The sequence below is a fragment of the Oryza glaberrima genome, chromosome 11 (genome assembly GCF_000147395.1).
Source record: "Oryza glaberrima chromosome 11, OglaRS2, whole genome shotgun sequence".
NCBI lineage: Eukaryota > Viridiplantae > Streptophyta > Magnoliopsida > Poales > Poaceae > Oryza > Oryza glaberrima.
The window spans coordinates 2,966,559-2,987,480 of record NC_068336.1 but is presented as its reverse complement, the minus strand read 5'-3'; the positions used below and the strand labels follow the sequence as shown (position 1 = coordinate 2,987,480).

General features: G+C 44.5%; 3 protein-coding genes, 1 long non-coding RNA gene and 1 pseudogene across 6 annotated transcripts; 1 reads left to right on the top strand and 4 right to left on the bottom strand.

Moving 5' to 3' along the window:
- Positions 1-327: 327 nt before the first annotated feature.
- LOC127755308 (uncharacterized) lies at positions 328-3,324 on the bottom strand. Of its 2 annotated transcripts, none has more exons than XM_052280962.1 (2): positions 2,898-3,324; positions 328-509 (listed from the first exon to the last, which is right to left on the bottom strand). In XM_052280962.1, exons 1-2 carry the CDS (start codon positions 3,175-3,177, stop codon positions 343-345), a joined length of 447 nt encoding a protein of 148 aa, XP_052136922.1. In that variant the 5' UTR covers positions 3,178-3,324; the 3' UTR covers positions 328-342. The 2 variants fall into 2 exon arrangements, with proteins under 2 accessions (XP_052136922.1, XP_052136923.1); XM_052280963.1 differs by having other exon boundaries at positions 2,926-3,324.
- A 2,596-nt stretch (positions 3,325-5,920) lies between these two features.
- LOC127754261 (enoyl-[acyl-carrier-protein] reductase, mitochondrial-like) lies at positions 5,921-6,562 on the top strand (annotated as a pseudogene).
- A 114-nt stretch (positions 6,563-6,676) lies between these two features.
- Positions 6,677-8,580, bottom strand: LOC127754631 (uncharacterized; the record flags this gene model as incomplete). The annotated part of the gene is made up of 3 exons (XM_052280204.1): positions 8,544-8,580; positions 6,875-7,050; positions 6,677-6,787 (listed from the first exon to the last, which is right to left on the bottom strand). Coding segments are annotated over exons 1-3 (324 nt in total), but the record flags the coding sequence as incomplete, so codon positions are not given.
- Positions 8,407-10,959, bottom strand: LOC127753782 (putative F-box protein At3g16210). Of its 2 annotated transcripts, XM_052279208.1 has the most exons (3): positions 10,004-10,959; positions 9,783-9,886; positions 8,407-8,668 (listed from the first exon to the last, which is right to left on the bottom strand). In XM_052279208.1, exons 1-2 carry the CDS (start codon positions 10,898-10,900, stop codon positions 9,791-9,793), a joined length of 993 nt encoding a protein of 330 aa, XP_052135168.1. In that variant the 5' UTR covers positions 10,901-10,959; the 3' UTR covers positions 8,407-8,668; positions 9,783-9,790. The 2 variants fall into 2 exon arrangements, with proteins under 2 accessions (XP_052135168.1, XP_052135167.1); XM_052279207.1 differs by having other exon boundaries at positions 9,783-10,959.
- Positions 10,960-14,062: 3,103 nt separating this feature from the next.
- LOC127755331 (uncharacterized) lies at positions 14,063-16,557 on the bottom strand. Its single transcript, XR_008013000.1, has 3 exons — positions 16,435-16,557; positions 15,773-16,033; positions 14,063-14,675 (listed from the first exon to the last, which is right to left on the bottom strand). It is a non-coding gene; the product is annotated as an uncharacterized LOC127755331 (long non-coding RNA).
- Between the last annotated feature and the right edge of the window lie 4,365 nt (positions 16,558-20,922).

The following is a 20,922-nucleotide window of genomic DNA, read 5'->3' as shown; positions in this document are numbered from 1 at the left end:
CGTGGTGAATTGGGAATAATTCATCCTTTTGGCATGGTTTGAGGGGGAGTTTGTACCTCATGGTTTTATCAAGCAATAATATGACAATGAGAAAAATTGAGAAAATAGAGCTTTGTTTATGCATATGGTATTTTCTTGTGCATGCTAACAATATTTTGAAGGTTTATTTGTCTCTAGCATAGCTTGTATGTATTCTAGTCTTTTCATGAGATTTAGATTTTGCTTTTAAGGGCGATGATGCATGACACTTAAATTCTATACTTGAATTAAGTAAATATGGAATGTTGATGCTAGTATATGGTTTGATTTATAAATGCTCTATATATATGCTTTATTGAATTGTTATTCCTCAAATAGCTTTAATTGCTCATTGTGAAAAAGAGAATAAAAAATATGAAAAAAATGAATACCGAATCCTTGGAAACAGTCTTGATGACAAGGACGTATTCGATGTGAGCAAAATAATGGGTGCCGAATCCCTAGAAACAGTCTTGATGACTGGGACGTACCTGGAATAAAAGAGAAAAATATAAGAAAAAGGCTCAAGAAAAAAAAAAGTTCAAAAATTCTCTTTGTTGTTTTGTGCTAAAGGTTATTTGAGAAAGAGTGATAAATGCAATAGGTATATGTGTTTAGTGTTTATTCTTCAACCTATGTGCTTGTTAAGATATTGCATTATAAATCGTATGAAATCATGAATTTTGATTGATGATTCAAGCTTAATTGTAAAATCTTTGTTTCATGGTTATACTTTAATGCATGCTTGTTATGTTATAAATGGGTTTATCTTCTTTTTATTGCAATACATGACTTGATATGCTATATATATGCTAAGCTCTTATACTTTAAAGAACATAATTCCTATACTTGATGAAATCATTGTCAAAAGAGGGAGAAGAGATGAGTTTTAAAGAAGCAAGGTGAATTTTTGGAGAAGCGAAGAGTTTTTTTTTTTAAGAAGAGCATGTTTTTGGTTCAATTGGGAATTTCTTTCTTTTAGAAAGGGGGAGAAGTTTTCTTTTGTATTTTTGAATTTTCGAGCACGATGTGTACGTTTGTACGAAGTGTGCTTTTTACCACTTTTATTTTTATTTTTTCTTCCAAACACCAAAACATTTTTGATGGGTTTGCCAATGTGTTCATCAAGGGGGAGATTGTAAAATCAAAGGTGTTTTTGATTATTATTCTGTGATGAACAATTGGCATTGGAGATTATTGGTTTTGATATTTAGAATTTATTCACGAAGTGGTTTTGGAGATGATTGGATTTATAGGTGAATCGCAGGTTCTGTTATTTCATGTGACTGGTCAGACCGGGCTCTGGTTGCCGGTCAGACCGGCGTGTATCGCGCGGTCAGACCGGCCCAGCCCGCGGTCTGACCGGCCGACGCTGTGTTGGTTTCGGTTTCGGGTTGTTTGTTTGGATATCCGTGATTATTTCATGATTATGGCTTCTAGATGGATACTATACGATTGTTTGCTGCTAATGAGTCAAGTTGTGATAGCTTGGTCTCGGAATATGGTTTCTTTGTTTATTTTATGTGTAGGTGACTCGATGCCTCGGGAGAGTATTTGCGGTGATGGACCGGGACTCAGCTTGGGGATAAGACGACGTCCGTGGTGGTTAGAGATCATGCGGGATACTTAGGCTAGAGTTGATGCACATGGTTGATGGAGATTCCATATAGCATACAATGGAGTTATTGTGTGCATATGAGATGCGGAGTCGAGTTCGGAAGGAGTCCAAATTTGGTATGAGTGGTTATGTAAAGTTTGTTTCTTGTACTAGAGGGTTTCCTAAGGTGTTTAGCACTCCTAGTATGAGTTTGGTTCGTGGCTTTAGACTGCCTACCTCGGGTATAAATAGAGGGGGAGCGTGATGCTTCCCGATATCGCTTTTGAGAGCAATTGAGTTGAGTTTTGAGTTAGGGTTTCGAGTTTAGTCAAAATTTTTGTAGGGAGTGCTGTTGGTGCACTTTGTAAACACAGAGAGAATCAATAAAGTCGTCATATACTTTAAGAGTTCTTCGATTTGTGTTTCACCGGGTTTCGGTGGTCTAACCGGCGATATACCGGCAGTCGGACCGGAGGCAAGCGGCGGTCAGACCGGCGGTGGCGAGGCGGTCAGACCGGCGGCGGCGACAGCGAGCGGCAGCTGATCTCGGTGGTCAGACTGGAGATCTAAACTCGGTCAGACCGACGGCACCACTCGGTCAGACCGACAGATCAATCTCGGTCAGACCGACTTCCGTCGATTTCGAGGGTAACTTTTATTTCCGCTAAAAGTTTTCGGTTTTTTGGTATACCAACCATTCACCCCTTCTGGTTGGCTTAGTTATTGTGATTCGATCCTACAAACTGCACCTTGGTCATGCTCATCTCGATAATGCCGTTGCATTGGTGTCCTTTATATACCCAAAGTGAAAGGGTATTCAGGAAAATGGGACTAAAGTGAATCAAGAAGATGTTTAAAAAGGGTGTTCAGAGTGAAAATATGCTAAACCAAAACAAAACTTGGGTTAAAAACTAAAATTAATCTCTATTTCTTTCTTGATTAATACGAATGCTAGTTGTAAATACGATTTCATAAATTTTGAGGTTTTCATTTGCACTAAATAAGAAAACAAACAATGTATATGCAGCACCAACAATTACAGGTCCGGAACATATTGAGGAGCTACACAAATCCTGAATTGCTCATTCGGAATCACTGGTCATTCGATCGGAATATTAGTCTTGTGGATTCATTTCCTAGGGTCATGTTACACATTATGCAGGATTAGACTCTGTTTTACAGTTTTGACTATTATAGATATATTATATTTCAGAATTTGAAAGCAAGAAACAAATTAAGTGTGATGGTTTATGCATGAAAGCCGGTTTCTGAATGAGATTACCTAGCTGCCTACAAGGTGGAAGTTTTACATGGGTGTCGCAGGGCGGTGGGTAGGTGGAGTCGTCCGTACGGCTGCGGCTGTAGATGACGTCGTTGCAGTGGTTGCCGCCGCAGAAGCTGATGGTGCCGCAGGGCGGCGGCCTGCGGAGTCCGGCGGCGTCCGGCAGGCGCACGGCGAAGACCTCCGCCATGTGGCGAGTGTGGCGGAGGCCGAGCAGTTGGTCGTACGCGGCCAGATTGTCGGCGGTCGGGGCGTCACCGTACCCCGTCGCCGCCGCCATCAATGAATCCAGACGCAAACGGAAGGAATCCAAAACTCAAAACCAGCAAGCAAAGTGCAAAGAGGAGGAAGCTTGATCGAACCTTGCGACCACCGTCCTATTCCGTGGAAGGGGATCGACCGGATGTCGGCGGAGTTCACAAGGGGAGCGTGTGGCCAGCTCATCTCAACCCAATTAAGGCCCAGCCTTACACCTAAGTACGGTGGTGTGAAGGAATAAGTAAATTTTGCCTCCCTCATCTCTTGCGCTTGTATGCCCTCAACCGGAAAACCGGGTATAATGCCTCCTCCTTCTCTGAAAACCAGAGCAAATCACCTCCCTCAGTGGTTTTGCTGGCGGTTTCATCCGACGTGGCGTGTTGACCTGGTTGACAAGCTGACTCAGCGTGGAGGGATCCACATGTCAGTGTGTAGCTCTCTCACCCCCTTATCACTCTACCCGGCCTTTCTCTCTCTCCCTCATCTGCGCGTGGGAATGGCAGTGGGGAGCGGCGCAGGCGGTCGGAAGCCGTGGCGGTGGCGCCGGGGACGGCGGTCGGAAGCGGCGGCGGTGGCGCTGGGGACGGCGGTCGGGAGCAGCGGCGGAGGCGGCGGCAGTGACGGTTGGGACGGCGGTCGGGAGCGGCGGCGGTGGCAGTGACGACGGCGGTCGGGAGCAGAGAAGGAGGTGGCGGCGGTTGGAACGGCAATGGCGGTGGGGACGGCCGAAGCAGCATACAGCGCCTGCGGTGGTCATGGAGTGGAGATGGTAGCGGCGGCGGTGTGGAAGCAGCAACAGCAACAGGCCGCCCTGACGAGCTCCCTCCACAGCGCTCGGCCACCTTGCGAGCTTTTTCCCCAACACGCGGCCGACCGGTGAGCTCCTCCCCCGCGCGCAGCCAGCCGACGAGCTCCTCTACCTGTGCGCGGCCGACCGGCGAGCTCCCTTCCCAGCGCGCGACCTCCCGGCGACATCCTCTCCCCGCGGGCGGCGGCGGTGGCGAGGGAGGCATCGGGCGGCGACGGTGGTGGCGGATCGGAGGGGGAAACGCGGCGGTGGCAGCAGGCCGGCGAGATCCTCTCCCCGTGAGCGGCGGCGGTGTGGGAGGAGCTCGCCAGGCGCCGGGAGGTCTTCGCTCTCGACCGCCATCCCAACCGCCACCGCCGCCGCCTCCTTCTCCGCTCCCGACCGCTGTCCCCACCGCCACCGCCGCCGCCTCCTTCTCCGCTCCCGACCGCCGTCCCAACCGTCACTGCCGCCGCTCCCGACCGCCGTCCCAACCGTCACTGCCGCCGCCTCCGCCGCCGCTTCCGACCGCCGTCCCCGGCGCCACCGCTTCCGACCGCCGTCCACGGTGCCACCACCACGGCTTCCGACCGCATGCGCCGCTCCCCACCGCTGTTCCCACGCGCAAGAGATGAGGAGAGAGAGAAAGGCCGGGGCAGAGAGATAAGGGGGAGAGAGAGCTACACACTGACATGTGGGTCCAACCATGCTGAGTCAGCTTGTCAACCGGGTCAACACGCCACGTCGGACGAAACCACCAGCAAAACCACCGAGGGAGGTGATTCTGGTTTTCAGAGGAGGAGGCATTATACCCGGTTTTCCGGTTGAGGGAGGTTATTCACGCAAGCGCAAGAGATGAGGGAGGCAAAATGGACTTATTCCTGGTGTGAATGGAAAAGGAATAAGTTCATTTTGCCTCCCTTAATTAGTGGCCGAATTTAAGGAAAAAATACACCGAAGGTCCCTCAACTTGTCATCGAGTTACAAAATCGTCCCACAACCGCAAAATCAGATATCTTACATCCCTCAACTTACAAAACCGTTCATTTTAGATCCTTAGGTGGTTTTGACCCCGTTTTTGTCCTACGTGGCGGCTGAGTCAGCATGGGCCCCACATGTCAGGGTGTCCATGTCACCCCCTGTCTTTCCCCTCTTCTCTCCCTTCCTCCTCTCATTTTTCCCATGGGCATCATGGATGGCGGTAGCTTCATCGACTATAGATGGCCAAAAGGCCCGCCCGGCACGGCCCACCAGCCATCGGGCCGGCACGGCCCGATCGGCACTTCGTGCCGGGCCGTGTCGGCCCATGGGCTGCGCGTCTCGCCCAGGCATGGCCCACTAGCCGTCGGGCCGTGCCAGGCCGGCCTGAAGGTGCGGTGGCCCATCATGCCTTTTTATAAATAAGTCTATTTTCCGTCCCTCCTCTTTGGGCTGTGACATATTTATAGCGAAAATAAGTCTATTTTCCGTCCCTCCTCTTTGGGCTGATATATATATATATAGCTAAATAAGTTTATTTTACATCCCTATTCTTTCTACCGTAGCATATAATATGTTTATTTTTACTTCCTATAGTTTATGTGTCGGGCCTGGCCTGCGGCCTATCGTGCCGTGCTGGTGGAGAGGTCCAGGCACGACCCGGTGGTCGGGCCAGGCCGGCATGGCCCGACCCCTAACGGGCCGTGCCGTGCTTGGGCTGGGCTAAAACGCCATGCCGTGAGCCGGGTCGTCGGGCCTTGGGCCTTTTGGCCATCTATATCGTCGACACAACTAGAGGAGGTCAGGAGGCGAGGCGGGAAAGGAGGGCGTCAGCGGCCGGCGACAGGCGACGCAGCGGCGGTGACGGCGGCGACGACGTCGTCTGCGGCCGACCGCGGTGACGCCGCCTCCACCTGCGCCGAGACGGGCAAAGGCAATGCCGCCGCCGTGGCGTCAACGACGAAGCGACTAACGACGACGGCGAGGGCGAGGCGCCTCGATGTCCCCGCCCGCCATAGCCGTCCTCTACGACCACCACGGCCCGCCCGACAAAGTCCTCAGGGTGGCTGAGTTGCCGCGGCGGAGATTGACAACCGCGATGTGTGCGTGCGGATGCTGGCCGCCCCCATCAACCCCTCCGACCTCAACCGCGTCGAGGGCGTCTACCCTGTTCGCCCTCCCCTCCCCGCCGTCGTTGCAGGCTACGAGGGGGTCGGCCAGGTCCACGCCCTCGACGCCGCCGTCGATTCCACGCTCCTCTCCCCCCGTGACTGGGTCATCCCTTCCCCGCTCCGATGTGCCTCCCCAATACGCCGCCACCATCACCGTCAATCCACTCACCGCGCCCAGGATGCTCCAAGACTCGACGCTGCCATGGCGTTCAATCCGCTCAGCTCGACGCCGCCATGGCTCTCGCGGACATGGCCGGCGCCACACCCGGACAACACGAGGCCTCGCCGCCTCCGCATGCTACGCAGGTGAGTAGTAGTAAATCCGCGCGACGACCTTGCCTACCGCCGTCTATCACATGCACATCGAACGCCTTGGGCTTGATTTTCGTTTGTGCTATGTCGGCAGGAGGCGGCGGCGAGGGCGAGCAGGAGGACAAGGCGGAGATGGCGACCACGAGGCTGAGCCTTGAGCTGGGGAAGGTCGGAATCCAGTCGTCGTCGCCATGCTCCAGCAGCTCAAGCGCCGACCACCCCGCGATGCCGCCCGCCGCCGCGGCCACGGCAAATAAAATTCCGACACGCCACATGCTCTTGTCGTGGAGACCGATGACGAGCGTGGTGGCGGTGAGCTGGTTTACCGTCGCCAACACCGTCTCCCCGACCTCCCCCTTCCTAACCACTATCTCCACCTTCGCCTGCATACTATTTCACAATTAACAAGATGATTGATTCTTTCTTTGTTTTGAGTTGAGCCAACTACCACCATTGATTAATTGGTTTACCTCCGCGATGCCGTTGCATAGCTCCCTGAAGGCGAGGGCGAGCTGGAAGCCGCCGAGGCGTAGGCTGCGCCGCCTCCGCCGCGACCTCGCCGACGGGCAGACGTGCAGCAGCGTGATGCAGTCGCCGGCGCGGATGAAGTTGCGGACGGCCCACTGCAGCGCGCCGACGGCAGCGACTGATGGCGGCAGCGTCGAATCGATCTCGGTGATGATGGCTGCAGCCGCGCGCCGCCATCGCCGCACAGGGGGACGGGGAGGCCGGCGAGCTCGCGCCGCCCTGAGCCCACGCGCCGCCACCCGGGAGCCGCCGTCGTCGGCAACGTGCGCCGCCGCCTATGCACGAGCAGAGAGCGAGAGGGAGGAAAGGAGGAGAAAAACAAGAAAAGAGAGGAAAGAGACGCAGGAGCTGACGGGGACACCCTGCCATGTGGTGCCCACGTGGGTCCCACGCTGACTCAGCCGCCACGTGGAACAATACCGGAGTCAAAACCACCGAGGGACTTAGTTTGTACTAGTTTTATAAGTTGGACGATGCGTTGTAACCAGTTTTGCGGTTGGAGGACGATTTTATAACTCGACGACAAGTTGAGGGACTTTAGGTGTACTTTTTCCCGAATTTAATTTGTATCTCTGCATCACAATACCTAGTATCTTGACCCTCTAACCATTAAACCGGTGTAATTTTGCTTCCTTGACGGTTTTGGAGGGTGGGCTCACTGTCGTTGTGCCTACATGGTGATGTTAACTTGGTCGTTGTGTCACGTGGCATTAGACGTGACTTTTGAGCTAGAGGATAATGAAATGCCCGAGGTGCTTTCGTAAAGTGCGTGCAGTAGACTAGTAGTGCTGCAATGCAGATGCTCAATTCTAAACTTGCTCTTCCAGTTAGCTAGATGTTGTCTTTGTCCCCCTGACGTGGCTGTATCACAAAAGAATGATCCTTTGCACCGGAGCTAATTTTATTGAGCACTCTGCAATCGCATATCTTGAACCACCAACAAATTTGGAATGGCACAAAACGATGAGATCACGTACGGGACATTTGCACACTAATAGAAAATCTCAAGTTGCTTCACAGAGATGCAACCAGTGAGCTGTACTTCACATATGCAAAAGATCTACATGAACATGTACTTTTATGAACAGCTATACTCATATAGCTAGGCATGGACAGCATAGTAGATCAGCACGCAGGCTTCATCACATAGTGCCGTACACGCAGTCAATCTAAGCATCAAGGGCACATTAGACGTCGGTAGAAGACAAGTGGCATCACATATCTGCAATCAACCAGTTACACAACTACTTCACAGTTCATACATGCAGTGCCCTTTAAATGATCAGCATATCAGCAATAAGACCTGCATCACTCCATTAACATTTCTTAGGGAACAGTAGTCATATAAACCATTGTACTCATGGACAGCATATTGCCATGCAAGCTTCATCAAGTGCGACAGCAGACCTGGCTGTTCAGTTTTACACAACGAATTGAAGCATCAAGTCACAGGTTCACATGGTTACCAAATTGATAGTCGGCACCCAAACACAAGGGGATTAAAAGTGCACTACATATCATATTGTCAATAAGCAGCCAACACAAAATATGACAGTTTATTTTCCCATGGTATCTGCATGCTTCCAATTTAGCTCATTGAATGGCATACACTATCTCCTACAACTATTACCAAATGCATAGCAGCCATCTAGATTACCATTCTGACAGACTACATGGTCGAATATAATCTTCTACCATAGGTGCAATCATCTTGTTATACACCAACGAGCTGCCATCTAGAAGCAAGGAAAAAACAACTCAATAAAATATGCCAAAGGTCCAAAACTAGAACAAACGATGCCCTTTATTGTCATAAATTGATCAGTCACATTGTACAGTAAGGTCCAATAATACTACAATTAAGCTTATAATGAAGGCTATGCAGGCTAAGACTTGTCACTTAAATAAGCAAAGTTGCACAACTGATTAAATATGTAGAGACCCTTAGCAACCAAAACAATGTTGGCATATACAGTTCTCATTCTACTCCAGGACAAAATAATTGAGTGAATGCATACACAAAACTCATTGACTAGAAAATAAGCTGTCCCACAGTATAGAGAAGCTGGGCATGTCAAGTTCATATTTGATAAGTATGAATTTCTGTTCCTTTACTATAGATTGCAATTTAGTAATAGTCTACACAAAAATGATAGAGAACTACATGGCATTGCTTCATTGTCACTTTATCATTAATATAACCAGTACGCATGGTCATAATAATTATCTGGAAGATAACAAAACTTAGGAGTAGCAATGTCTTCTTTTCAAATCATCTCCAAAATATACCTCATAATTCACAAAGTTGTAACAGTTTTTCTTGGAAAAAAAGCAGAGTATTGGTGCTAATCAATGATATTACAATAATAAGGTTACAAATGCACTAGTTATTGATTTTGTTTGTAAAAAGGAAAATGCAGTTAATTATATTAAAATAAAAACACCACATAACAAGAGAGGGTGATGGTCTATATAAAAAATGGCAGCATCCTGCATGAATAAAATTTCCAGCATAGGAGACACTGCTTTGTTCGTTATTTAGGTTCATTACTTCTAATAGGACTCCAAGACACATAATCATGTTTTCTAGAACAGAACATGCCAGCCTTTCATTCTGTTACTTACTATATCTATTTGCATGCATAGAATGGATGAACTAAATCATTTAGTTATTTATGGAGAAACAGAGATGATCATTAAGTGGGCATTTCATAGGTCTATTTGGCATAGAAGAAGATACTTTGCAAATTGACCACATACCACTTCAAAATTGAATCATGTGTAAAAAGATAAAATAATCTGACAACTTATTACAAAAATAATTTGGTCAGTCTAAAGAGGATATGACACCTTGCAATTTATAAGCTTGAGTAAGGGAAGATGTCAGCAGGGGGCCAATGATCCAACACCTTTCTGCTCCGCATCGACCTGAGGTAGACCATGAAAAGAACATTCTGCACCCATATAAAGATTGCATTACTTTCATCATCAAACCCCAGGACCTGATATTTCAGATCACTCCTGATTGATTCAATGGAAGGGAAGTTCAGCCGAACAGTTGAACTCAGCACCCATGTGTATGCGGCACCACTCCCATCTCCCCCTGTCTTCTTCCTCTCCCAGAATTGCATGTTAGGATCAGCTAGAACGGCAAGACGAACCTCACCAACACCATCATCTAGTGCTGGTATGATCTGACACCGAAATTCATAGAATGAATCCGTATCCTTCACCACCTCCGGCGGCAGCTCGATGATGGCTAGAATCTGCCTCTCCAAATCAAACGTAAGGACCTTGTGTCCATCAAGAAACCAGTGAATCACACTGCCCACAATGGTGCCATGCCTGGCTCGATGTTTGGCCTTTGATGGTAGAACCAATGTCGCGATGGGGGAATCCGAATCACCCCAACTCCCAGACTCTGAAGAGTAGACATAGGCGGCTACTCTTGTGCTGGTAGATCTACCGGCGAAGAGCGCCACCACGCGGTAAGAAGAAGAACGGCGTGAAGGAACCACCATCCCCAAGACGAACCCGGATGTGTCCTCCACCGAGGAGGGGAAGGGCACGGCGTGCTGCTCGCCGGCGACGGGGTCAAGCACCATGAACTTCTCGCGATCCTTGTGGAGGACGAGACCGTGGGAGCAGCTGAGGACTTGCCATCCAGGGAGCAGCTTCTCCGTGGGGGCGACGCGCCACGCCGGGATGCGATCCGGCCGCTCCAGGATGGGCCAGAAGCGGGCGCTGTGGTCGCTGTGGTAGGAGAAGCCGTGGAGGGGAAGGTGGTCGCGGTGGTGGGCGCGCAGGCGGCGGCGGAGGGCGGGGTCGGAGACGAGGCGGCGCCAACGGCTGCAGACGCAGGCAGCGCGGGCCAGCGAGGAGGGAATGGGCGGGAGGCGGAGAAGGATCTCGCCGAGGAGGTCGTCGTCGTCCAGCGGGGACCGGGACGGCGAGCGGTGGCGGCTCATCGGAGTCGTCAGAGGAGTACGACGAAATTTGGGGAATTTCCTTTCAAGTTAGACCCTAATAAAAGCAATACTTCGAGTAAATCTTATTTTGGGCAATGTATTTTAACCCTTATTGTAGCTTTTGGGCTAAGTTTTAGCTGAGTTTTTCACTTGGAACCACTTAATATTATCTACCGTGATTTTATGGTTTTAGTTATAGAACACTAATAAATAGTGGACATTGCACCTATTCAAATAATAATTTTCGGTTGAAAAGAAAAGAGAAATCATGTGAAATAATAGAAATATCCCTAAACCCATATGTCAGCTCTCCCGTATCTCTTTTCTCTATCCCCTCCTTCCACACCGCTTGGTTAGCAGCGATTGCAACACCCCGCGAGCCATGGCCGGCGCTGCTGCCGTTGCCGCCGAGTACAACTTGGCAATTAATTTATGGAAAATACTATACACACAACTAAAATGTCCGACCCTTATAAGACTACGACGCTCATCATCTACGACATCTTCATCGATCGAAAAATTATGGGTTGTGGTCTGGACCTCTAATTCAGTTAGGCCTTACAAAAGCTAATTAGATGACTAATTAGCTTAATATTATATTTTGGCCACACGCTCGTGTCGCTTTGTCTAGATGATAGTATTTCCTAAATGTGATTTTTCATCTTTTCTTAACGATTGGATCCTATGCTTGTTGGATGCAACTGTATCTATATTTTGTTCAATGAAACTAGTTGTGACTCTAAAAATGGAACTTCAAAAGCGTAGCCCCTTTATTTTCTTGATATCTATGATAAAAAAATTTTTGGCTGAGAGTACAAGTGGATTTACATTAGTTTATTCATTAATTAGTTGTCGGCTAAGGGTCATTTTAACTCTATGATTAGTTACTACTAATCATAATTTATACTTGGTGGATTTACATTAGTTTATTCATTAGTTTGTTAAGCTTTGCATCGACCAACACTTAAAGTACTAAGAGTTAACAATAAGAGACGCCTAAATGACTGGATCATAAAAGAATATAAGCGTCTCTTTATAGATTGGTTGCGATAACTAAACTTATTGGATGGTTCGAATGAACCACCGATGAAATAACTGAAGCGGTTGTCATGTCGTCCATCAAGTATAGTCAATTCTTGGCATGGATATATTATTAATAGATACATGTTTAGTACAAAAGTGAATGCTAGTAAGACCATAGGGAGAAACTGCCAGTGCATACGTACTAGCCAGAAATACTCAACGCACTTAATGTATTTAAATTCTTTTACTTGCAATTTTTAACAAATTCCTTCTGTGTCTATATCATGAATTGTCACAAGCAACCTAGAATGATATTAAACATGCGAATTCTCTAGGGTTAATTGGAGGTACAGGACCAACCCAGAGGATATAAGTCTCTCAACTCAACGTATAAGTCCAATGGATAATTGCACATCTAAATGATATACTAAGGCTGTGTTCGTTCCCAGTTGTTCCCAACCCCCTCCTCGTTTTCCGCGCGCACGCTTTTCAAACTGCTAAACGGTGCATTTTTTGTAAAAAGTTTCTATACAAAAGTTGCTTAAAAAAATAATATTAATCCATTTTTGAAAAAAATAACTAAAACTTAATTAATCACTTGCTAACCCTCACTCCCGAACAAAGCTTAATATATTTTCATTCTTTCGTGCATGCAGTTACCTAGAATCGTACGTCGAACTAGCTTTAACGATGAAGACATTAAAAATGTGTAGCAGCATCTCTGCCACTTCATCCATCGCGATTGTTGTCATAAAGATGGATGGGTACAAGTTCCTTCGGGAGTGGAACAACGTGATGCCATAATGCATTAATTAGATAATGCATTCGGAATGACAATTGTAAAAATATTGTAACGTATTGACGACACTTTTCACTTGTACATTATATGTAATTATGTCAATATTAAATGTTTGTTAGTGCCTAATAGTATTAATGTATTAATTAACTAATTAATTGCAATATTATTACAAAATTTGGCGGGAGATTTAAAATTTTGTGGCGGCCTTGACTATTACCGCTACCCTTCTTTCTAGGGCGGGGCACTGGGTTCTCTTCAATCTTCTCAAGCAGACCGGCCGTGCACCAATGAAAATCGGTGATTTTCGCAGGCCTTGGCCTACAGGTAGACCGGGCGTCTGTTTGAGAAGACCGATTTCGAACCGACTACAAATACTTTATTTTTCTAAGTAGCGTACTGAAATACTTCTTCCGTCCCATAAAACTTGTCATTCTAGGTTGTTTAGCATGCATTAAGGTTATGATAAAAAGACTATAATACCCCTTATTAAATAATGTACATTTGGATGTAGGATGGTGGTTAGGGGTAGAATGGGGAGAAATTTAAATTGAAAGTGGTTTATATGATAGGTAGTACTCTAAGGTGACAATTATTTTGGGAAAACTTTTGATTACTAGACAGATAAGTATTTTGGCATGGAGGAGTAACAGAGTTGGGGCGGATAGATGCTGCTTCCAGCCTTCCAGGCATTTACAACTAGCTAGGGGAATCATCAAGTAATTAAAAACCATAAAAGGCCAGCTTATTCGCTCTGCCCAGAAGATAGCTTAATTATTCGGTGCAGCGGGATTAATTCTGACAACGTGCTTGTGGTTCCATATAGTGCCTCAAGCACAAAAGAAAGAATATGCGATGATGCGTCATGCTGGAGCTGGTTCCGGGGATGATTTTTTTCACAAGAAAATAAAATAAAATAAAATGCTAGATATTAAGAAATGTTATTTCATTTCACTGATTCCAAGAGAAGGTGTATATCGATCACTAATTCAACAGAATTCAATAGTTTCATATTAGTGGATAATTAAAAAACATCATGGAAAAAAAATAAGAACAACATCCACACGTCCACGTCCACATAACAGAAAACCCATACCGGCTCGGTGCAACGGACCATTGCCCTTTATATATATATATATATACTCATGCCAATTCGTGAGCATATGGTTTTGGACGGCATATAGGCGGCAGGGCGGGAGTTGAGGTGGGTTCCAAAAGAATATATAAAAGGCGGATATAATTTACTTCCTTCATTTCATATTAATATAGACAATTTAATATAAAACGGAGGAAGTAGTATATTAATTGTAATTAAATTAAAGGAGCGTCGAGACGGGTTGATTGATACCTCAGAAAACATATTAGCATACCATATGCTTGCTGATTTCTGATATTTTATTCATTACCACACATATATAGTTGCATTATACGAGCCAAACAACCAGGACGGACGATGTGTACAGCTGATAAGCAGATACAAAGCGCCTGGTGTACGTACACACATACATGAAAAGGAAACGAAAGCCACACCAATAAAATACAGGAGCCATGCGTGCACACATGCATGACTATACTGACGGCGGAACGTCCTTAGCTGCATGCGTGCATTTACGATTATTGTCGTAATTAATGCACACATGTAAGTAGACATTTACTTATATTAATATATGTGTGTGGATGGACGGATCGATCGATCTAGGGGGTGGATTGCTGGTAAGGGGTACCAAGGATGTAGACGCCCAGAGCGTTGATGTACTGGTCGGTGCGGCCGAAGAACGCCACGATCTGGCCATCCTCCACCGGCACGCTGAAATAATCGCCCTCCTTGGTTTTGTCCCCGAGCCAATCGGGATTATTATTGTTTTTCGTCGTGATTCTGAGAGACTTGATTTTCGTACGGCCGTCAGTCCTGCCCTCCAGCTTATTCACGTAATCATCATCATCTTCAATATTAATCTGCAAGAGGAAAAAAATATTAGTGTTTTTATTTATCGATGCGTGCTAACTATTAATTCTCTCTCCGCTCCAAAACGTAATTAAGGTGTTTGTTAATTAGTTTGGTGCTAAGCCAAATTTTTTTTCTTAATTTGAATAAATTTATTCATAGAAAAAATGTAATAGAATGACCAAACAAATGTGTTATAAGAAATAGAGTTAAGTGCAAGAACGCTCCCTAAAGTTATGTAGGTATATGTCATCTAGTTTCCTAAATTCTTAAAATGTATTTTCAGGTCGTCCTCAAACTTGAACTTGCCCTGTGATGTATAGGTTCAAACAGGTAGCAACCTCGCTTTATGTGTTAACACAGCAATATATGGTACTGCCTACATACCCATATATATGTCAGTCACATAGAAAGATATAAAATTTAAAAACGTCTTTTCTACCTGCTTCCATGTGATTATGAAAAGATGTTTTTTAATTTTAGTTTTTTCCCACCGTAACCAGCCATGTTAGCGCACGGATCGTATTGGAGCTCATTTGGATCTATATGACAATCAGAACAAGTTTGAAGATCCGAAAATACATTTTTGGAGTTCAAAACCTAGATGACATACCTAGACAAGTTTAGAGACCGATATCACTTCATACTTGTAAAAAATATTAATGATATTTAATAAAACTAATGTAATGTTACAAATATTATTATTATTTCTATAAACTTAATTATATTAGTCGTGCTTAAAAATTTTGATTATATACAAAATTTAAACAGAAACATATTTCATTTTTGAAACAGGGGACTAGCTAAGTTAACGTTTGACCACTCCCACCATTTCAGAATTAATGTCGCCGTTAACGTTTCACACAACGTTGGACTATTTGTTTTATTCAAAAATTTAGTGCAAGTATGTAAAATTATAAGTTAAGATTTTATTTTATTTGATGATAAAACAAATCCTAACAAAAAAATTATTTTTATATAAATATTTTAAATAAGGTGAAAGTTTAAACGTTAGAAAAAAAAATTAACGGCATAGTACATTTTAAAAATGGAGGAGAATAACAAATCAGAAAGCAAGCAGACGCATGCAGAACACATATATACATACCTCATCGCTACTACCGCTATCGTCGCCCCAAACGCGAGTGGTGGTGAGCTTTCTTTTGTTGGCGGCGTGGAGGTAGCTGAACTTTAAGCCGTTGATTCCATCTTCGTCGTACCAGATTTTGATACTCTTGAGGTGATCTGGCGGCAAGGTGTGTCAATGTCGACAGGGGTGCCACCCGCACCGAAAGGCCCAACCTTCGCCAGCGTCGTCGCCATCTCCACTGATGATCTCTTGTTGCTGGTGTCGTCGCCTGAAGGAAGCCTAACACATGCAAACGGCATCAAATAACGACAGCAGCACAAGTGCACGCAAATATACTAATCAGGAGTAAAAGTTTTTACTTAAAGTAACATTAATTAATAAGTCTTAGATGTCTATTTCTTAAAAATTTTACGATAGTTTTTGGGTTCGCATTGATCGATCTGTATTTCTTTTCCGGTTATGCGTACGTCAGTTTGGATCACATCTCGATCAGGTGGCAGTTTATCATGCATGCAAGATCACACTATATCCAGATCAACTAAAAAAAGCAATATATATATATATATATCGAACTTACTATCTCAAGCCTATGTACGTACCCTGAGTTAACAAATCGTAAGATTGTATAAGAATTAGAAATATAAATATATCGATCATCACCGATAACTGAACTGACTTACCCTGCTTACTTGCCTTGCTGCTCTTGCCCTGGCCAATGAAGCAAACTCTCTATTTATAGAGCGCTCGATCGACGCCTCAATCAATACACATTACGTACGTTAGCGGGGTATTGCCATATCATGCGCTGTTTTTCGTCAATATGTATACAGTAATATATTTGCATCTTTCTGTACCGGTCTAGGTCGTCTATATATGGTGTATATCTCCTTGTTCACACAATATAACACTAGTAGAAATAAATAGGGACTGCATCACTTTCTAAGAACCCACAAAATATAAATATCTCCAACTCCAGCAATATAGAGACTTGCTATTTATTTCTCCTGTATTTCTACTTATACTATGTCTACGTATAGTTTAACACCTTAAGAATTCAAATATGAATATTTCTAATGTTAGATTTCAACCATATTCAAATTCAAACGTCATAATAGTTAAAGTTCGAATCCTTAAAGGCTCAAACATGGGAAAATGGGAATGAGAAATCCTGCGTACTACCAAGTATCCAAGAACTATAGTCAATAGATAAAGTTAACTCTCTATACACTTTTCCAATACAATCTATCTGAGAAACTTTTTTTTTTAAAAAAAAAAGCTCCTTCAAATTAATCCTGGAAAATACCCTGAAGTTATAAATCACAATTTGAGACAAAATTAAGAACAAGACTGAAGAATCATTCCAATTAATTCCCCCTCTACCTCATAAACTTCAGCGCATGCAGTGTCAATTTTAGAAGGTCAAAAGCCAATACATGGCCCCGTTTAGATAACACCCAACCATCTTCAAATAATGAAGCGTACGTATGTCTTGCTGCAGGAATTGAACAAATTAACATCGATGATTCGAAAGCTCTGAACGGAGCTAAAACAACATCTCTCATCAAGTTTAAATGTTCTGATAGGACTTAACTGAGCAGCCCAGTTTCTCGAACCACTTCCTCCTCCTAAAATGTTACGGAGTAGCATATTTTAGGTGGACACACGTATTAAACACGGAGGTGAAAATAATTGGTTGAAAATTGTGATTGGTTGAGATGAGAAAATCGATAAAGAAAATTAAATGAAAAATAATTGTGATTGATTAGGAGAAGATGATAGGCAAAGAAATACCTTTATTTTGGGACAAGATATTCACTTACAAAACACCTTATATGTACCGGCTCATAGGTGCCGGTTTATTCAAAACCAATAAAACCGGCACCTATTACCATTTCCCACCTCTTTAGAATGAAAATTTTAGATAAAAACTGGCACCTATAGGTGCTAGTTTGTTAAAAAAAACTAGACTTATGCTTATATTATAGGATTTGGTTCTAGATAAAATCCAACACTTATAGTATTGGTACTATTTTTTTTAAAAAAAAAATCAGCACCTATAATTAACTACAGGTGCAGTCGAGCTGAACCAGCGCTCCACCACGAGCCGCCCCTCTTCTCCAAACCCTATCCACTCCCCTTGCCCACCCCATCACCCCATCTCTCTCTCTCTCTCTCTCTCTCTCGCTTTGGGCCTTGAATAATAATCGGCATCATGATGTACTTTCGCTTCATGCACTACCAAGGGAGAAGGTTGTAAACACATAGGGTCACAGGCCAAGCAGTGGCGGATCAAGAAAATCGATTCGTTGGTGTCATAATGTGTCTATTGGTGTCATAGTATGCTAATTATACTTAAATCATGGTGTAATAATATATGGATAAACAGTTTTGCTATAGGTTTTGCCGAAAGTCGTCGGTGTCACCTGACATTGGCCCTTATACTATAGATCCACCGCTGAGGCCAAGTGCTATGACCGCTACTCATCTCTCCAAATGGATTCATGCCATTCGTACTAAAACCAAACCTTATGTTCCTTGCATCATTACCGAAGTGCTCAAATGTTTTGTCGATCTTTCACCACTATGACCCGTCGACAGGGAGTCTCAACATCCCGTCTTGTTTATGTTCTTCTACGTGACAGCGCATCGTTCAAGCATGCGCTTTGGTCTTGAACAAATGTCTCAGACGTGATATTATAGGGAAATATCACATCACCTTAGTAGGAACTCTCTTCTTCGAAGGTTGTCGGTTAACTTCATCGGGTTCATCTCGTCTAAAATCTTGTATCGTGATGCATTACAAACCGGGCATGCTTCGAGGTTCTCGAACGACTCACCGCGATAGAGGATATAATCGTTCGGACATGCGTGTATCTTCTGGATTTCTAGTCCTAGAGGGCAGACTACCTTTTTAGCTTCTTACATTGTTTTTGACAATTCGTTTCCCTGCAGAAGAATATTCTTTACGAGTTTCAATAACTTGCCAAATGCCTTGTTAGTAACGCCATGCCTTCCATTGCAGCAATTCCAGCGTGGTGCCCAACTTTTTGTGCCCCCTGTTCGTAACATGGGTACAATAACATTTTGTGGTCCACTAACATACGCTCCAATTTTTGGACCTCCTTGTCACTTTCGCAGTCTTTCTTTACGTCACACAATATCTGACCAAGATCATCTGCACCGTTGTTTTCTTCAACAGCTCCACCCCCATCGCCTGTTGTATCTGCAAATCCACCGTATTGAGCCCAGTTTGGAACGTTCTCGTTTTCTTCATCATCTTCTTCCATTGCAATCCCAAAGTCTCCATGCAAGGTCCAACAATTATAGCTAGGCATGAATTCCGATTGCAATAAGTGGGTATGAAGAGTTCTTGATGCAGAATACTCTCTCTAGTTTTGTTCTTTTTGCATGGATAATATATAAATCCTTAGGCCTGTGGGCATTGGCCACATAAAAAAATAATGCACACCATCAATAAACTCCTTCGATCGTTTGTCCGCGATATACATCCATTGCCAATTCATCCACATCAAATAAACAAATGTTAAGGAAATCCACGAAAGTGAAAATAATTAAATAATCATATAATAATTTAAAACATCATAATTAAACTCAAAATTGAAGTCACAAATCTCTCCGACTGTTTCTTTAAGAAAATTGTAAATATGCTTTTCCATGTATTATCTTAAAAAAACATTTTACAAGTTTTTAAAAATGAAACATATTTTTAATGATTTTTTCTTATTTCTAACTATTTTAATGTGTTAAAAATGGACTTAGTTTTCTATTTTTTTTGTCTTCATTGTCTACAATTTTCCTTTTTTATTTATTTTTTAAAACATTTTTATCAAATGTGTCTTATTTTCTCTAATTTTTTTCTCTCCCCTCTTTTTCCATATACTTTTTTGAGAGATAATGACGTATAAAAACATAGCTAGAATATGTTAACCATACATCAATAGAGAATAAAATTGCTAACCTTTTATATCCCTTCGATTTGTGTAATATCACTAAATTATTTTCACAAAAATTTTTGGCAACACCTCCCTTCCTTCTCCAACCTCTTGGCAGCAATAACTCGGGCCGAAGGAGGAAGAAGGCATATAAAGGTAAATTATTTTTAGTATCGGTTGGTGTTACCAACCGATACTAAAGATCATATAGTATCGGTTGGTAAGAAAAGAGCCCAGGGGGCTTAACATGGTAGTACTGACAAAGTTCAACCGGGACTAAAAACAATCTTTAGTATCGGTTGGTGTTACTAACCGGTACTAAAGATTGTATAGTGTCGTGAGGGTTATTAAATAGTACTAAAGACGACATCTTTAGTCCCGATTGGTAATAGAATCAAGAGATTTGTATTTTTAGGAACCACAATAAAAGATCAGTTCTCCGGTAGGGAATGCGTGACACAGGCACCATGCAAACGCCACCACGTGGCAAAGTATATGACATGGTATATAGAAACATTAATTACCCTCTATTGATATATGTACTCCCTCCGTTTCATATTATAAGACTTTCTAGCATTGCCCACATTCATATAGATGTCAATGCTAGAACACTACTACATGAAAGATTTTCTTGGACACTAACCCTTTTGTTTCCAGGCGGACCATAAGTGCAACCGCACAGGAAAATAAGGGAAGCGCGCCGGGCCATCGCCCCACACAGGAAAATCAATTTTCGTGTGTGGGTCACTTAACAGACTCACACAGGAAAATAAGCCTATTTTCGCGTGCGGCTGTTAAGTGACCTGCACAGGAAAATAGCCCACCCTACGTGCTGCCCATCCTCCCATCTCCCTCTTATCCTCCTCCCATCCTCCCATCACGCGTGCACCTCACTCATTTATGGTCCTCCCTATCCTGCCCATCCTCCCTCTCCCTCTCCTCCCATCTCCCTCTCCCTGTCCCTCTCCTCCTTGGCGACGGCGGTGCCCTCGATTAGGGCGGCTGAGGTGGCGGCATCGGCCAGTGTGGCGGCGGCGGCATCGGCTACGGTGTTGGCGGCGGAGCGGATCCGTCTCTGGCTGCCGCGTGGAGGCTGGATCCGTCGCCGGCCGCCGCAGGGAGGCCGGATCCGTGGCCCACCACCGCTAGGAGGCCGGATCCATCGTCGGCCGCCGCAGGGAGGCCGGATCCGTGGCCTGCCACCGCGGGGATGTC